Here is a 17,488-nt window from a genome sequence, read left to right on the forward strand (position 1 = left end):
ATTATATCCCAACAAACAAATAAATAGCTTTAGGTCATTTAAAAACAAATTGAAGTATTAGTTGTGAAAAAAATTATAAATGACCTATTATAATTTATATTAATTATTGAATAATTGATTATTGAGCAAGTAATTAAAAACTTTTCAAAAATATAAAAAATACATAATTTAGTGACTTCTCAACAGATTACATATATATATATAGCTTTGTTTATGAGTATTAATGATTTTATAAATGACCATAGCCAACAAGGTATTCTATTAAAGCTTTAATATACAGAAGACTCTAAACAGCTTAAATTTAGGAATGAAGTCCTCAGTGATAGGATTATTTGGGAGCTACCTGCTCATCAAGAGTAAGTAGCATAGAGTTAAACAAATAGAGATATTGATTTATCAAAATAGGAATCTCAAAATACATGTAATTAAAACTAAGAATAATAGAAGAGTAGATAGGAGTGCGATGATATAAATAAAACTTATTTATTTAAAAAAATAAACATTAACCAAAACATTCTAAATCTCACAGACTAAATTGAGGGTTTATCTGAAATGAGTCCTTCTTGTAATGAATGCTAAACATATTTTGGTTAGTAGAACTAAAAAGATTTTCATAACAAGTCGTAGTATAATTACATTAAAAAGGAAAAGCTTAGGCGATAAACTCAAATTGATATATAAAACAACAATAAGAGAAGCTTTCATGAGAATTTGATTTTTTGGACAAAGATTAAAAAATTGGCTTTGAAATTCTTTCATCACTATACAATATCTGGTAGGACTATTTATTTAACTAATTAAATTCGCTAAAGAATTAATGACAAGTGTGATTTTATATAATAAGGAAAAGAACAATTCACTATAACTAATTTTATAGCAAAATAAATTAACGCAATTCTTTAAAAATGCCCTTCAATAAATGTACCGTTAATTAACCCCTAAAGCAATTTTGGTTTCATGATATAAATATATTTTATAACATTTAACTGGATTTTCTTTTATTTGTTTTCTTTAGGAGTAATTTTTAATTAAGGCATAATGACATACTTAAATCTCTACATGATTGGAATTGCAGTTTGGTTAATTGAAATATTACTTAAAATAAATACTCTTATCTATAATTATACTCAAAAAGTATAAAAAAGAAAGCATATCATATTGATTTACTTAAGAAAGAAATCAATTTATGACTTTATACCAATCCTATTTCTTTATATTCTCTACGTTTATAAAGACTCACTTAACTTAATTTTAAATATCATTTTAATTATTCTAATTTGTTTAAAATTCAAAAATATGTCTTAAGATATGAATTAAATCTAAAATTAGTTCTGCAAAAGAATCAAAAGATATTATCTCATTTAGATTTTCAACTTAATCTTTAAAATGTTTATGATTGCCCACACCATCGGATGTCTATGGTATTTAATAGGCTTGTATGAATAAAAAGTTCTAAATGTCTAAACATGGTTTGATCAAATGTTTGAACCAACAAACGTTTGGTGGTAGCTATATATTTATTCTTTTTATTGGTCCTTGTAACTTATGATAATGGGATCAAACACTGCTAATTCTATAATATAGATTAGTTTTACTATATTTGTAACATTTATTACAGCAATCACTTTTGGATATATTCTAAACGTGATAGGTATGATCCTCGAGGAACTAGATAGTAATGAAATTAGTAAAAGACATGACATAAATGTAATAAATGAGTATATGAGACAAAAAAATATATCCATGTAATTTACTATAGTATTTAATTATATCTTGAATTAAAAATTTAGCTCAAATCAAACTTATTTGGATTTTAAAATCCACTTTTTTAAATAAATTATAAAATAATGTAAAACCTTATTTTAGATGGGATAACGGATGATGAGGGTGATCATTATTTTAAAAAATTATTTTTTTAAAAAAATATCTTTCAAAAAAAATTTAATTATTTTATTTTAAGTAAAATCAGTTAATATTTTTATTTATTAATTAGGGATTTATAAACTCAAATAAATCTAGATCTGAACTATTTTTATGAAAAAAACATTAAATAAAATTAGTAAGATGTCGAAAATGCTGTGAGTAATTTGTCTTCTGAAATTAGAATGAAGCTAAAATTAGAATAAAATCTTTAAGTATTAAAAAAAATTTCATTTTTTGAGAAGAATTTCTCTAAGGAATCGCTCTTAGAGTACGCTTCTACGTTAGAAGAGATAACTTATTATCCCAACTAGACTATTTTATTGAAAGATAAATCTGAAGATTCAATTATTTACATAGACTCTGGTAAAGGTAAAACATAAATCAAATTAATAAGTAAGTACATTTAATTATTATTTTTAAATATAAGTTGAAGTTACAAAATATTGTAAAAACAACTAAAATGATAGTCATTATTCATAAATATTTTTAGAAGGATAGTATTTTGGTCAATAAAATTTCTTCACAGGAAATACAAATGAATTTCACTGTATTTCTTAAGGTTTTACTAAAATTGTCAAGCTAAACAGGTAGACATTTGTTAATATAATTTAAAATGAAGAAAGGGACTATGAAATATTTTGTCAAATAAGAGACAATATTCAATTCTACGACAATTTAAAAGAACTTGGAGATAAATGTACTAACTGTTCTAGCAGGTGCCATAGTGCTTTAAAATGCCCAAGAGTTTATTTTGATAGGTTCTCTGTATTTTAAAAATGTGGTATACTTGAGTCAAAATTACAAAGTAGAAGTAGTAAAAAAAGAAGAAAATATAAACTAAATAGCTTAAATATAAATATTCACATAAACTATGTTGCTCTTGAATATATAAATGGCTTATAATCTAAATATTTAGAGAGTATATTAAAAACAGAAACTAAAATTGGTGAAGAAGAAATTTCATTCAGACTACTATCTGATTAAAATTCTCAGAATACTGGAAATATTCTGAAAGGGGAATAAAAAAACAACGAAGATATTATACAAACAGATTAAATCAAGCAAAGCTATTTTTAAAAAATTAAGCTCTATACATAATAATCAATGGATGGCTCTAATTTTTTATCTTAGCATAGCTATGATAAATATTTAGATGAATAAATTTAATCGTCAAAAATGTAATATTTATCAAAAATTACAAAATAACTTTCAAGGCAAAGCAATAATGAACCTGAATAAAATAGTGTAATTAATTAAAAAAAATTAATTTTATATTTTCTAAAATGTATTTTTTTGAATAGGTTATTGAAATAGACAGTTCAAATTAATAGAGTGAGGAAGGAATTTGTAAATTAGAAGAGGATTATAATGAAGAATAAAATCTAAATAAAAATAAGGAGTAGTTTAATTAAAAATAATTAGCTTTAAAATTTAAAAAGAAAATTACATCCTAATCTCTTGACTAAAAATTTGTTTCATTTTTTGATTAAAATGGAAATTCGTATGAATAGAAAGACACTAATGTACTAAGTCCTTATCAATTGTTTCAAAGTAGTTTAAGTAATAACTTTCCTTGGAATTTCGAAATGCAAAAAGACTATAAATTTTATTTCGTCTATGGAAACTTAAAATATCAACTAATCAGGATTTAGAAAGCTTAAATAAAAAACTTAAAACGCAAAATGAAGAAAAAAAAAATATTATGAAAAAGATTTATTTTTATTTGGAAATCAATTAGCTTTAAATATTATTTTTCATTTTGTTCTATTGAAATTCAAAACTTTTATGAATCAATATATCTTTTGTTAATTTATAATCTTAAATACAGTTAAAATTCTAAAAATTAAATGCTATTACACTATAATTCTTTTATTTAATTCAAAAGATATTTTCAGTATTTATTTTTTAACTTTATTTATATTTTTGAATAATTAAATATTTTTTATTTATTCAATTAAATTTTAATTCTTTCATTACTTTTAAATTCTTTTATATTAAATATATTTAAACTATTGAATAAAATGTTCCTTTTTAGTTAATTATTTATTTATTTATTTAAGTACAAATATAAAATTTCAGAAGTATCTCTTATATTAAATATAAAATTATTTTATTTTTCTTAAAAACAAAAATTTAAATACTATAAATCATCTTATATATATAATCATCCACCTCTAGCTAGCCCAAATTCAGCTCAAATAAAAAAGGTATCTTACCTCATTATTTGAAATTAGTAAAATTTAATGATTGAGGTATTATGGTAATTCAATAAATACCTGTTTTATTAATCTTTATTACTTTTATTAGTCTTTTACAATTTTATTTGTTACTCTCTGAAATTCAAATAAAAATTTGATTAAAATTAGATTTATCTTAACATGAGAGAAAGACAGACAGAGAGACAGACACTACATAATCAAAAACAGTTTGGTCAATAAATTGAAAAATAAATAAATTAAATAATAATACAAAATTAATTTTAAAATTTTGGATAAATACTTTTTAAAAATGACATCAAAATTAATTTTTGGATATTGGAACGGTAGAGGAAGAGGTTAATAAATTAGGTTCTTACTTGAATATGTAGAGGCCGATTATGAAGAAAAGACTTATATTTTCTCTGAGCCTGAATAGGACGAGTGGTTTAAGAAGGATAAAAAAGCTTTAAAACCATTCCCAAACCTACCTTACATTATAGATGGTGATTTTTATTTAAGTGAGCATGATGTTGTAATCAAGTATATAGTCAAGAAGCATCCTAAATATCACGAATTAATTGGTATAGGCAAAGGACCAAATGACGAATTTATTGTAGATTAGCTTGTTTCTGTTATAAACGATATAAGAGCAACTATTAAAGATCTATGCTTTAATCCTAAAGTCCAAGAAGTCAAAAAGGAAGTACTAGCAACTACTCACACAAAGTTCAATTAACTAATCGAATTTAAAAAAACAAATACCTTCCTTCTTCCATACTTAACAATAGCTGATTTTAAACTTATTGAAGTCCTTCTCTACTATAAAGCTCTTGACGCAGATTAATTCGATGCAAATTTAAATGTTTTCAATCCTTACATCTATCATTTCCATTCCCTGCCTAGAATTTCAGAATATTTAAAGACTGACAGGTACAAATCCAACACTGTATTTTTCCCAATTCAAAAAAGTAGCTTTACTGGGTATGAATTTATAGAAGAATTTAATAAATAGTTTGTATGAAGCCATGAATATAATAAAAATATTGTATTTTCTTTCTTTCTTGATACTTTCTTCTAAATCACAAATTCTACTATTACAACTAATAAAAAAAAGTTAATTATTAGTTTCTTGATTATGAACCAATTTTTTAACATATAATTTAATCTAAAATTAAAATTTTTTCATACATATTAAATACACAATTTATAAATTTTGTAGAAAATTCTGAATTAAAAAGTTAAATTTTATAATAAAGTTGTTATATTCTTTTTAAGTATTTCCAAAATAATTTAAAACAAAAACAAAGTTCATTCATTTTTATTAATGACTGATAATAAGCATAGCATACCAAATGCCATGCCGATCAAAATCAAGCTTTGTAACTAAGTTGAAAAAAATATTGTAGTTAGCATTATTTCTTTTACTTATAGTAGTTAGTACTTTTTATATTTAAATGTATTTACTAATTTCTCTTTATTTTTACACTATTTGAGTAAAATACTAAAATGACGAAATAATATGATTAAGTAATTTAAAATATTTACAAGCAGAGCTAATTATTAATATGAAATATTCAAATAAAATATAGAATTTTAATATTTTGAATAGTTTCAAATAGAACTTTATTTGTTACTAAATTAATACTGAATTTACATATTTTTTGATTAGATTTTATAAGTACTTTTTTTAAAATTTTACTTTGATTTTTCTTTTATCTTTAACAATACCTAAATATTATTATGAAAAACTAAAACTTTTGGATCAAGTTATTCAATCAAATATTTATATAAGCTTATCAAGCACAGATGAAAATCACTTTTTAATAAATTTAGTTTTATGTCAGATGTATTTTTGGTAGATGGCTAAGGATAGCATCAACAAAATAATAAATTGCATGCTAATATTTTTTATATAATAAGCACAAAATATACTTAAAAATAACTAAATATTTATTTTTACTTTTTTAATTAACTTTGTAAAAGAAGCTCAGTAAGTAATCTTTAAAAAGTATTTTAACAGAAAATTTTCTCTAAAAATTGTATGCATGCATTCTTTTGGCATTTATTCTAATCTATCCTATTTCCTTTATAAAATAATTCAAGTTTATAAAAAAATGAATACCTCAGCTACACCCATATCTTTGAATAAAATATTTCTTATAGCTCAAATAACTAATTTTGAGAGCAGCTTTCTGATTTATTTATTTATTATTTTAAAGCTAATTCATTAGTTTTTATTTATTAGAAAGATACTCATTCTTTCTTTAAGCAATTTTTTACTCTCAAATTTTTCCAGAAATTTGCTATTTTTAATTCTGGTTGCTTATGTTTATAATATGGGAACTTGTCTTTTCTACTCATATCTTTGAATATAGTATAAAATTTATAAAAAATAATTTATTTTGAAAAAAGCTTACTGTTTTTTGATATTTATTATGGAAGAAATTAATTAGTTTTATCTAATAGAAAGATATTCATTCGCTCATTAGGTAATTTTTTATTCTCAAATAATTCCAGAAATTTTGATTTTAATTTCTGATTGCATAAAAATATATTTATCTGGAAACTTATCTGATTGTTTATAATAATAAATATAAATAAAAAATTAACTATAGCTATAAAATACTCTATTTAAAGATTTTGAAAGAAAATGGCATCAAAATTAGTTTACGGATACTGGAACACCAGAGGAAGAGGTCAATAAATTAGATTCTTACTTGAATATGTAGAAGCCAGCTACGAAGAAAAGATTTACCACTTCAATAACCCTGACGAGTGGTTTTAAAAAGACAAAAAAACTTTGAAGCCTTTCCCCAATCTACCTTACATTATTGATGGGGATTTCTATTTGAGTGAGCATGATAGCGTCATTAAGTACATAGTTAAAAAACACCCCAAATATCAAGAGTTAATTGGAGTTGGCAAGGGTCCTAATGATGAATTTGTTATTGATTAGCTAATTTCTGTTATTAATGATCTCAGATAAACTATTCGTGATTTCTATTTCAATCCTAAAATCTTAGAAATCAGAAAGGATGTTCTTCCTAATACTCATCCAAAATTCAATTAGCTTATTGAATTCAAAGGTAAAAACACCTTCCTTCTCCCTTACTTAACTATTGCTGATTTCAAGCTTGTCGAAGTCCTTTTGTACTACAAGTGTCTTGATGAAGAACTTTTCAACACTCATTTGAGCGTATTTGAACCTTACATCCAAAGCTTCTACTCTCTCCCAAGAATTTCAGAATATGTCAAAACCGATACATACAGATCTTACTCTGAATTCTTCCCTATCTAAAAAACTACCGTAACAGGCTAAGAATTTTTAGAAAAGTTTAATAAATAATTTGTATGATTATTGATCAATCTATAATTAATTTATTTATAAATGCATGCATTCGTTTTTGTAAATCTAATTAAGACTTTTGAAATAATCAAAAATATCTAAAATTTTGCAATCAATTTATTAATTAATTATTTGATTTCAAAAATTGAAAGTACAAATAAGAGATTATAAAAAACAAACTTTTATTATATTACCATATAAACCTTTTCCATTAGTAATTTAAGTAAAATAAAACTTTCCATAAGCCACACACACAATTAAATAAAAAAGATATTTTAGATTAAGATTTTCAATTCCCAAATTTATAATAAAAGAAATTATAAATTTCATTACTAATTTAGATATACAAATCTTAATAAAATTTCTACCTGCCTGTTCATATTTATTAATAAATTTATTATATAAATAATATCTGCTTTATTTATTTTGGAAATACTTAAATCCATCCTTTTATTGTGAAAAGTAAATCTTATTTAAAAATATTTCATTTGAATAATTTATTATAATATCTATTTTTATTATAGAACTACATAAAATTCTAGTTTGCTTGATTTCGATTTAATATCTAAAAAAAAATAGTAAAAATAACAATTTTTAAAATGAAATCATAACTTTTATTTGGGTCCTGGATTTAAAGAGGAAATGCTATGCCTATAAGATTTCTTTTAGAATATACCTAAACCAATTATAATGAAAAAATATATTATTCAGAAAATGAGAGTGAGTGGTTTTAAAAAGATTAAAAATAATTCAAACAATTTGCAAATTTGCCCTACATTATAGATGGAGATTTAAAATTAACAGATGTACAAACTATTATGAGATATATAGCAAAACGTAATTCTAATTATATCTAATTGCTTGGTTAAGGACATGGAAACGATGAAGACAGAATTAACTAGATTAATCTTGTAATATCTGAAATAGGACTTTATGTTAAAGAACAATTTTTTAATCCAAAGGTTCATGAAGAAAAAAGAGATTTTCTAAACAGATGCTAAAAAAAATTTGGAAGTTTTGTTAACATAAGAGGTAAAAATAAATTTATTTTTCCTTATGTAACCACAGCTGATTTTAATTTAGTTGAGCTTCTTTTGCATTATAAATGTTTAGACAATGAACTTTTTGAAAAAAATCTTCCCAGTTTAAATGAATATATATAGCATTTTTACAATTTACCGGCAATTAAAGATTACACAATAACAGAAAGATATTAGATGCATACTGAATTCTTTCCATAGAATAAAGCTATTATTTCGGGAAAAGATTTTATAACTAAATTTAATTCTTAATTTAAAAAATGATAAAAAACCTGAAAAAAATAAAATATGCCTTGCCATTCTTTACTTTGCTTTTGTAATACTAAATTATATATTAATTATTTATGATAAAGTCTTATAAAATGTTTAATTAAATATTTGTAACCATAAATTTTTATTAGAATCCAATAAAAAATAAACATAGTTTTATGATATCTTTTTTTTGCACATAAAATGATATTTTTTTATGGCTACTAAAACAATTTTTATTGTTTTTTTACTTTATTTATTTTAAAATTTAAATAACTAATTTAGATAGGGTTTTAGATAGATTTCTCTCATACACTTAACAAAAATTATTTAGTAGAATAAGAATAAAGATTCTACTTTAAGTTATTAAATTGTATTATCTTTTATTTTGACTGTATTCTATTAATTATTTCAAGCAGTCAAGTTTATTAGTTTTTATATTAATAATTGTAAAAACAAATGAAAATAATTTTAAGATATCTTTTTGGAATTAATAAAATTTCTTTTTTTATGGTTAAATGAATTATTTTTAATTGTTTTTTTAATTTTTTTGATCTAGCTTATGCACTAAAAATTGATTATTTTTTATATCTGGAATAAATTTATTTCTTTTGGATCTAAATAATAATATTTTAATAAGATTATAGCTTTATCTTATGCTTTAAGTAAGCATTATAATAAGTATAAAGACTCTACTTTTATTAATTAATTACTAATTTCATAAATCTTATCTCTATTAATAGATTAATTAATTAAATAAATAAATTATTTAAATATTTATTCAACTTTAAAATAAATTTCATGTTTTAAATTTTCTTGAAATTTTATATAAATTTACATAAAATAATTTATTTTAACAAAATGCTTCAGTTTTGATTGTTTTATGGGTTTAGTTTTTCTAAAGTCGGTTTATATTCAGCTATTATTTATTGTTTTTATAAATAGAAATTTATTAAAAAACAAATGAAAAAACCAGCAAACATTTCAATTAAAAAATACTTAATTAATTACATTTGATATATCATTTTTTTTAACTAAATTTCATATTATTTATTACTCATTAATTTTTAGAAAGTAACTTACTTAGTTTTTAGTTCTTTAAATCAAAAAAGTAGTATATTTTTTGACAAATTACTGACCGAAATCGATTAAAATGATAAAGGGAAAGCTACCCTCAATAAAAAGGTTCTTCGATTAAGATCCCAGCCTTGTTTCTATATCTATCCCTATTACTTATAACGATAAAAGGTTGATTGCATATAGAAATAAATATTGCAAAAAGCCTGAATGCATTTATGATAAATTACAAATTTTAGATAAGCAGAAAAAAGCAACTTAAACATAAACCCAAATTCCAGAAATAGATGATATGACATTTTGGTGTAACATATGCTTAAATACAATCGATCCAAAGGAGTTTTTACCAGATGAAGAACTATAAAGGATTATTGATAATACTTGGAATCAAATTGATGAGTTAAATAAGAACCCAAACACAAAAATAAATTGCAAAAGAGTTTAATTGTTTAGAGATGGTTCGTGGGAACCTATTTTTGTATAAAATAGAGAAGGGAGAATAGTACGCAAAAATCAAACTGTAATAAACAAGGCAATAGTGTTACCATAATTAGAAAACTGAAGCAGTGAAGAGTTTAAATTTCTCTATGAAACATACCTTAATGAAGCAGCAATCAAGTAACCAGATTATGATGAATTAGTTAGTTTCTCTCTCTTTCCTCATCCCATTCGACCTGATCAAGGGTTAAGAGAACTTAATGCTTATTTTAAACTGAGCACAATTCATTCTCTTACAAAGCAATACAAAATGGAGATTTATCATGGAGTAAATAATATAGTGAAAATAGGAAAAGACCTTATGAGAACATACTTAAAATATCTAGAAAATTAAAGCTACGTAACTTCAAAAACTGGAAGAAGATATTATGTCATAGGTAATTAAAATAAAATACTTTATGTATTTATTTCTGATAAAAAACGTAGGGTGTGAAGTGATGATAAATGAAAATAAATCGAAGGTTGAAAAATATAAGTACTTCTTTTTTGATAAAGGAGAAGTTATTCAGTAGTACAGATTGAAAGACTATGACGATTTGATCTTGCTTTTTAAGTTTGATAATTAGTGGTTTGTTACTCTATGGAAAATACATGAAAATGAAATCTACTTAATAGATTATAAAACAAATTCAGAGGATAAATTTGGAAATGTAATTCAGATTGTTAAAGATTTTCACAAGAAATTTTTTGATTTTTAAATCCCTGGGAAAGGTATCATTATTTTGCCTGATAACTTTAGCTATAAAGTGCAGGAATCAAAGAATGACGATTGTGGAGATTTGTGTATGGCTTTTCTCTATTTTTATATTATAGGTAGTCTTATTATTGAAATCAAACTCACTCCTCCTAAGAGAGCTAATTTTGCTATTTCTTTTGGATGGCTTCTGCTCAAAATATATCACGAGTAAGAGTACAATTTCAAAAAAAACATTAATAAACCTCAAACGATGCTGCTTTAAATTAGTAAACACGCTCCTTCTTCTTAGAGCAACTTAGAAGAGGAAATTTAATAAAGAGACTTGCAAGAACTGTAAGAAGGATTCGGATTTAGGGAGATATTTATGGGAGATGGAATAAATAAACTTCCTAAAAATGAAATAGGTAATACGGAAAATAAGGTAATAAGAAAAACTCCTATTCCGAACATAGAAGATTATCCTGTTTCTGAGGAAACTTTAGAGATGAATGATCAATCAGAAGAAGAATTTAGAAAAAAAATTATTTTTGTAGCATCATAGAAAGATCGTGAGGAGTTGGATGAGAATTATAAAAGACAAAGTGCAAAAAATTATTAAACAAAATAAATTCTTAATTCGTTCGAAATAGAGCCATATAAATTCAACAATAGGAGTACTGCTTAAGATTAAATTATTTAAGAAAAGCGTATTTAAATTTATTTTTTTAATTTAGTTGAATGAAAATCAATAATTTTGTAATATTATTTAAAAGCTGCTTTTAACTAACAAGAAAGGAGATCTGCAAACAATAAATTAAACTAAGATTCCTTTTAGCTTAAACCTGAAAGTATTTGGTAACACCTTTCGTCTTAGCCTGATCAGTTAGAATAATCCTCAATTAGGAAAAAGGTAGAAAATAAAAGTTAGCTGCAAAAAGCAGGAGACTAAATTTTAAGCTAGTCTAGCTATTTAAGCAGTAACTAAATGTCTTAGCAATAGGTAAGTCCGATAATGAAATAAGTTTAATAGCAAAATCAGTAATCTAAAAAAATTGCTTAACTTTCTAAGCAAGAGTTTGAAAAACAAAAAAAAGAACTTGAAGATAAATTAGTGTAAATAAACAATCAATTCATCAAAAAGCAAGACATCATTGATATTTTAGATGATATTAGAAAAGATGTCAATTTCGAAATGAAAATAGAAATGAGGAAGCTTGCAGAGGACATCAAGCTAGAATAAGAAAAAAAGGCTATTGAAGATGAGCTAAGAAAGAAACACTTCGAAGATTATTTTAAGTTTTTGTTAGCTTATTATTATGAAAATGATATTTAATAATATTATTAATTACTAGAAGAATACAATAATCGTTTAAGATAGTTTGCTGTTTCAAATTTACCAGACAATTTATTTCTATAATAAGTTAATTAGCCTTAAATGAATAATAACTCTTCTTTGTCAACTGCAGGATAAACACTTCCTTTTGGTAGTAATATTAATTCTTAACATACGCCTTAGAAGGGTTACAAATCTAGTGAACAGCTTTACGAAGGTTATTTCAATAGAGGATCTATGAAGTATGCTTCTAATCTAGGTAATAAGCCTCAAGCTTGGAGCATAGAACCCAAGTACTTAGATAATGATAATAATTTTAATAATGGTAATATAAAAGTTCCAAAAAATGCTGAATTTAGAAGCCCTGGATTTAATGGATTTGCAATTTCGCCAGAGAAGTCTGAAAAATACAAAAATAGAATTCAAAAATATCTATTTGACGACTTGTAATTTGGATAAGCAAGAGCAGACTATCTCAAAGAAATAAGAAAAAAATAAGAGCAGAAAGAAAGAATCTAGCATGAACAAATTGAAGATTTAACCAGGATAAACGATAGAGGATTAAAATTATTTGGTGGCGATTATTACAAACAATAAAAAATATAAAATTAAATAGAACAAGAACGTAAATATTAGCAATTACTACTTAACCCAGGTGGATAGCAATAAAATTAAAGAAAAAGTTAATTATTTTCAAAATACAACTCTTAAACTAACCTTTAAGATTTATATAATATGAACTAAGATTTATATACATCTAAAACTAACAATAATGTTAATACGGTCAGTTCTGGATATAAAACTTTTGTGCCTACATCTAACTCTATTAAAATTACTAACAACTCATACTAAAATTTTTGAAATTTAACTTAAATTCATAATTTTAAGATTATTGATAAACTTAAATTAATTTGCTCAAATTATGCTTAACCGAACGCTCTTACTTTCAATTACTTGTAGGGTAATTTTTATTAGTTTTCTTGAAGGTAGTCATCTCAAATCTGAAAACTTTTAAATCTAAAATTAATTTTAAAAAGATAATAAATCTGAAATCTAAAAACTGGACAAAAAATAAATAACATTGATTGAGTCTGTTTGGCAAGTTTGAAAAGATTAACATATATATTGTGATTTAGGGTAGAATTTTAACTCTTGTTCTGATGCCTAAAAAGCGATTGATTTAGTTACTTTAAGATACTCTATTAATTAGCAAGGAGTTTAAATAATACCTTTATAACTAACTCTTTTAATATAATAATCAAGGCGAAGTAATAAATTATTGATAATTTATTTATTTGTATTTTCCACTTATATTGATTATTTTCAATATAATTTATGATTGTTATATAATGAAACATTATATTCCTTCATTTATTTTTTAACATTTCAAAAATAGAATTCATTGTCTTTTTGGATATTTTAAAGATATTAATACAAATTTATTTAATAATAAAATTAAAAGTAGGTTCAAATAGATAAACAAATAAAATACAAATTCCCTTTTGTTTAATTATTTTAAAACTTCATTTTGTTTGTTTGTTTGTTTTCAATTATAATTTTTTACAAAATTTAATTTGTATTTTGTAATTAAATACTAAATTTTTAAATACAATATTTTATGTAACTGATAAATTATCATGTCTAAATAAGATTTAATTTCAAATCATGCATTATTTTACATAATACAATCATTTTTTATAGTTTTAAAATAAAAATTAATTTATACAATCAATCATAATTTTTTATTTTATTAATCTAATTTTTATTTCCAAAATGTAATTAATAAGAATTTATTTTGTCAAGCTTTGAATTAAATGAATTCATTTTAATTTTTTAGTATTTACTTTTTAAAAATAAATAATTAGGATTTCTTTTAGGAAAAGTTATTAATTTCTAGGTTATTAAAATGTGTTAAAATTGAAAAATATTTTTTTTTTGTTGCATTAATCTGATTTAAATTTAAAAAGAAATATATCTTGAAGAAATAAATTAGCATTGAGTGATTAATTGAGTTATTTGGTTCTTGTGATAGATAGCAAACAAAAAATATATCTTAAGGGTTTAGTAATTAGAAAGATTCCATGATAATAAATATAAAATTACGCATAACTCACACAGAAAATAAAGTTGCTTAAAATATATTTTGCTTATAAAATTAATTTATATTTAATTGATTAAATGAATGTGTTTTTATTCATGGATATTCATTGTCTTCAGATATTTCTTCATAACCAGCATACTCATTTTAGAAATCATTTTCGTTGTAATTTTGCTTATTTTAATCCTGATGATCATACTTTTAATTAGATTCATAGCCTTCATAATGGTCATCTCCTAATTTTTGAAATAAGTAAGTAAATTATACTTAAAACATTCTTTTTAAATAAAAAATGAAATACCTAAATTAAGTTGTTGTTGGATTCTATGAACAAGAAGAGCTACCTATTTATATTTATGTTAATATTAATATGAGCACAATGAATAAATTCATTCCAATTATTTAATTTACTTATTAAATTGATACAACATTTTTATTGAGGTAAAGTGGATGTTCTAAGAACAATCTTTTTGCAACCTTTTCACAGTCAGGGTTCATAACTAAATCATTCAAATCTATGATATAAAGTCTCTTTTTTTTATCTTTTTCATTTAATTTATATACAAGTCCAATTTATGCAGGATTGTATTTTACAACCCATTTCAAAGGAACTAACTTAGTAGGTAAACCAGTTTACATTTTATTTTATATGCTAATATGTTATTTTATTTTTTAAATGTTGCTTCTTCTTCTTCTTGTAATAAGATTTAGCTGCTGTTCACTTAAACGTTTCTTCTACCTTTAAATATATTATCTAATAAAGTTATGGTCTTATAATTATTTATTATAAAAATTAGCTTGATCTTTGTTATATTTTTTGAATTGGCGTTGAAAAATTTCAAATTAATTTTAAAAATTGCATCAAAAAGACCATATAAATATAGAAAGGTAGTCAAAAAATATTTATCTAATCTCCCAAGCACATATAAATTAATAAATAAATAAATATCTAACTCTATTTTATTTTTTTATTTATAGAGTGAAATAATTATCATCATATATGACATGGAGTTATTTGTAACATAAGGATTGAAATTTAAAAATAAAGCTAAAGAAAATAAAAATCTGGATTTAATTTTTAAAAATTTAAAAATTAATGAATATTTGACTCAATAAATCATCCAATTAAAAGATTATTTTTTTTGAAAATTTACAAAAATAATTAATTAATAAAATATTTAGCTTGCTTTGTCTTTCATAAATAATTTTTCATTTTTTGGAACTTTTTAATAAAGAAACAGTTTTTCTACTTGAATGAATAAATGAATTATCATATCATATTATTATAGTTATTTTAAAATCTAATTCTTTAACAATTATTTAAACATATATTCCATAAATAAATATAAATAATTTCAATTTGAAATTTCATCAAAACCATATCTTTAGTTAGAATTTCGAAAAAGATAAATAAATTATTTACAAAAATTAATTCTATTAATTGATTAAAGAATTATTATTTAAAAATTTAGCTAATCAAAATTAATTCAATTAGCATTTAAAATTTTAAAATTAGAAGTATGTATCTATCAAATATGGTAGGATGACCAATTTTAATATTTTTGTAAATTATTTAAGTATGTATGTATATCTTTTATATATATAAATAAAATATTCCAACTTGAAAATTACATTAAAGGTGTATCATTTTTTCTTCTTCTAACTTTTGAAATAAGATAATTAATTAATCTATACAGTGCATATAATACTAATTTCATTTTTAACTATGGTATTTTAACTTTATCTATGTTTTAAATAAATGTTTGATAAAGAATTTTTAAGATTTAAAAATAAAAAATCATTACAATTTTATTTTTAATTTAACATTTATTTGTTTACAAAAAACTAACAAAACTAAAAAATAAAATATATTTATTTATTTATATAAAATTGATTGATTATTATTGATTATTTAATCTATTAAAACAATTCATTTAAATCAAGCTTAAAATACTATTTTTCCTCTAGTATGTCTGTTTTTCATTTCTAAGAGGTAGTGCTTTAATTCTTCAAGTTTTATAACTTTTTTCTCTATGGTGATTTTCTTATTTCTATATAAATCAAGGAATATATCTCCATAATATTTAAGATCTGATTTATGAGCAGATGAACCATATAGATATGCCAAACCAAGGGTAACATTATGGACAGATTTGCTAAGACCAAAAAGACGATTAGTATAATCAGTATTTTCTACTGCTACAACAAGTTCACCTCTAAAGCCAAGAGTTTAAAGACCTTCTTCAGTTGTTTTGCTATCAACCAAGTCAATCCAAACATCAAGTTGATTATCTCCAAGGATTTCTTTAACCCTTTTGCCTACATTTTCAGTATTGTAATCAATTGCGTGAGTAGCTCCTAAAGAGAGAACAAAATCGAAATTGCTCTTAGAACATGTTGAAATAATTCTTATGTTCTTCTATTCTTCTTCATCGAAATTGTTTTCTTTCCATAATTTGAGAAGCTACAAAGTAAAATATCCAACACCACCAGCTCCTGCAGTAACTACAATATTTCTAATATACCTATTAGAAATGCTATTAGGATCTTTATAAATAGGTAATCTTAATTTAATCATAACAATTTAAAGAGCAGTGTATCCTGCACAAGGAATAGTTGCTAAATCAGTATAAATTGACTCTCCAACTTATTAAATCAAATCTTAGGGAACGATTGCAGCAGTTCTAATGTCTTGTACTTTGTATTCTCCAAAAGCTCCGTATTTACTTTTAAGGCTTCCATGAGCCAATAAAACTGTCTCATTCACCTTGTATACGTTAGAATCTACTTTAGGGCCTAACTTAACTACAACACCGATATGGTCTATACCAACAGTTCTTGGGAACTAGAAATCAAAAGGACCACCTTCATTATCACAGCATTTATAGTCAACAGGATTGAGAGCTGCAGATTTAACTTTAACAAGTACCTCATATTCCTCCAATTCAGTAGGGAGAGGCTTTTCGACTAATTGAATACTTTCAACACCCTTTTGAGGGCATTCCCAAACTCTGTATACTTAAGGAAGATCAGTCATTTATTAGATAGGT

General features: G+C 23.1%; 8 protein-coding genes across 8 annotated transcripts; 6 read left to right on the plus strand and 2 right to left on the minus strand. All coding sequences in view use genetic code 6, as the record gives it.

Annotated features, from left to right (window-relative positions):
* Positions 1–1,296: 1,296 nt before the first annotated feature.
* Positions 1,297–3,629, plus strand: TTHERM_00077520 (cyclic nucleotide-binding domain protein; the record flags this gene model as incomplete). Its single annotated transcript, XM_001015693.2, has 4 exons — positions 1,297–1,745; positions 1,994–2,292; positions 2,351–3,168; positions 3,225–3,629. The coding sequence occupies 4 exons, from the start codon at positions 1,297–1,299 to the stop codon at positions 3,627–3,629; spliced, it is 1,971 nt and encodes a 656-aa protein (XP_001015693.2).
* An 802-nt stretch (positions 3,630–4,431) lies between these two features.
* TTHERM_00077530 (glutathione S-transferase, amine-terminal domain protein) lies at positions 4,432–5,142 on the plus strand (the record flags this gene model as incomplete). Its single annotated transcript, XM_001015694.1, has 1 exon — positions 4,432–5,142. The coding sequence occupies one exon, from the start codon at positions 4,432–4,434 to the stop codon at positions 5,140–5,142; it is 711 nt and encodes a 236-aa protein (XP_001015694.1).
* A 1,629-nt stretch (positions 5,143–6,771) lies between these two features.
* Positions 6,772–7,476, plus strand: TTHERM_00077550 (glutathione S-transferase, amine-terminal domain protein; the record flags this gene model as incomplete). Its single annotated transcript, XM_001015696.3, has 1 exon — positions 6,772–7,476. One exon carries the CDS (start codon positions 6,772–6,774, stop codon positions 7,474–7,476), a length of 705 nt encoding a protein of 234 aa, XP_001015696.1.
* A 590-nt stretch (positions 7,477–8,066) lies between these two features.
* On the plus strand, positions 8,067–8,771 carry TTHERM_00077560 (glutathione S-transferase, amine-terminal domain protein; the record flags this gene model as incomplete). The annotated part of the gene is made up of 1 exon (XM_001015697.2): positions 8,067–8,771. The coding sequence occupies one exon, from the start codon at positions 8,067–8,069 to the stop codon at positions 8,769–8,771; it is 705 nt and encodes a 234-aa protein (XP_001015697.2).
* A 1,138-nt stretch (positions 8,772–9,909) lies between these two features.
* TTHERM_00077570 (hypothetical protein) lies at positions 9,910–10,395 on the plus strand (the record flags this gene model as incomplete). The annotated part of the gene is made up of 1 exon (XM_001015698.2): positions 9,910–10,395. The coding sequence occupies one exon, from the start codon at positions 9,910–9,912 to the stop codon at positions 10,393–10,395; it is 486 nt and encodes a 161-aa protein (XP_001015698.2).
* Positions 10,396–10,581: 186 nt separating this feature from the next.
* TTHERM_00077579 (hypothetical protein) lies at positions 10,582–13,201 on the plus strand (the record flags this gene model as incomplete). The annotated part of the gene is made up of 3 exons (XM_001471292.2): positions 10,582–10,708; positions 10,758–11,714; positions 11,781–13,201. The coding sequence occupies 3 exons, from the start codon at positions 10,582–10,584 to the stop codon at positions 13,199–13,201; spliced, it is 2,505 nt and encodes an 834-aa protein (XP_001471342.2).
* A 1,333-nt stretch (positions 13,202–14,534) lies between these two features.
* On the minus strand, positions 14,535–15,077 carry TTHERM_00077590 (hypothetical protein; the record flags this gene model as incomplete). The annotated part of the gene is made up of 3 exons (XM_001015700.3): positions 14,535–14,674; positions 14,740–14,782; positions 14,850–15,077. The coding sequence occupies 3 exons, from the start codon at positions 15,075–15,077 to the stop codon at positions 14,535–14,537; spliced, it is 411 nt and encodes a 136-aa protein (XP_001015700.1).
* Positions 15,078–16,377: 1,300 nt separating this feature from the next.
* Positions 16,378–17,475, minus strand: TTHERM_00077599 (zinc-binding alcohol dehydrogenase family protein; the record flags this gene model as incomplete). Its single annotated transcript, XM_001471293.2, has 1 exon — positions 16,378–17,475. The coding sequence occupies one exon, from the start codon at positions 17,473–17,475 to the stop codon at positions 16,378–16,380; it is 1,098 nt and encodes a 365-aa protein (XP_001471343.1).
* Between the last annotated feature and the right edge of the window lie 13 nt (positions 17,476–17,488).

The sequence above is a fragment of the Tetrahymena thermophila genome, assembly GCF_000189635.1.
Source record: "Tetrahymena thermophila SB210 genomic scaffold scf_8254650, whole genome shotgun sequence".
Taxonomy (NCBI): Eukaryota; Ciliophora; class Oligohymenophorea; order Hymenostomatida; family Tetrahymenidae; genus Tetrahymena; species Tetrahymena thermophila.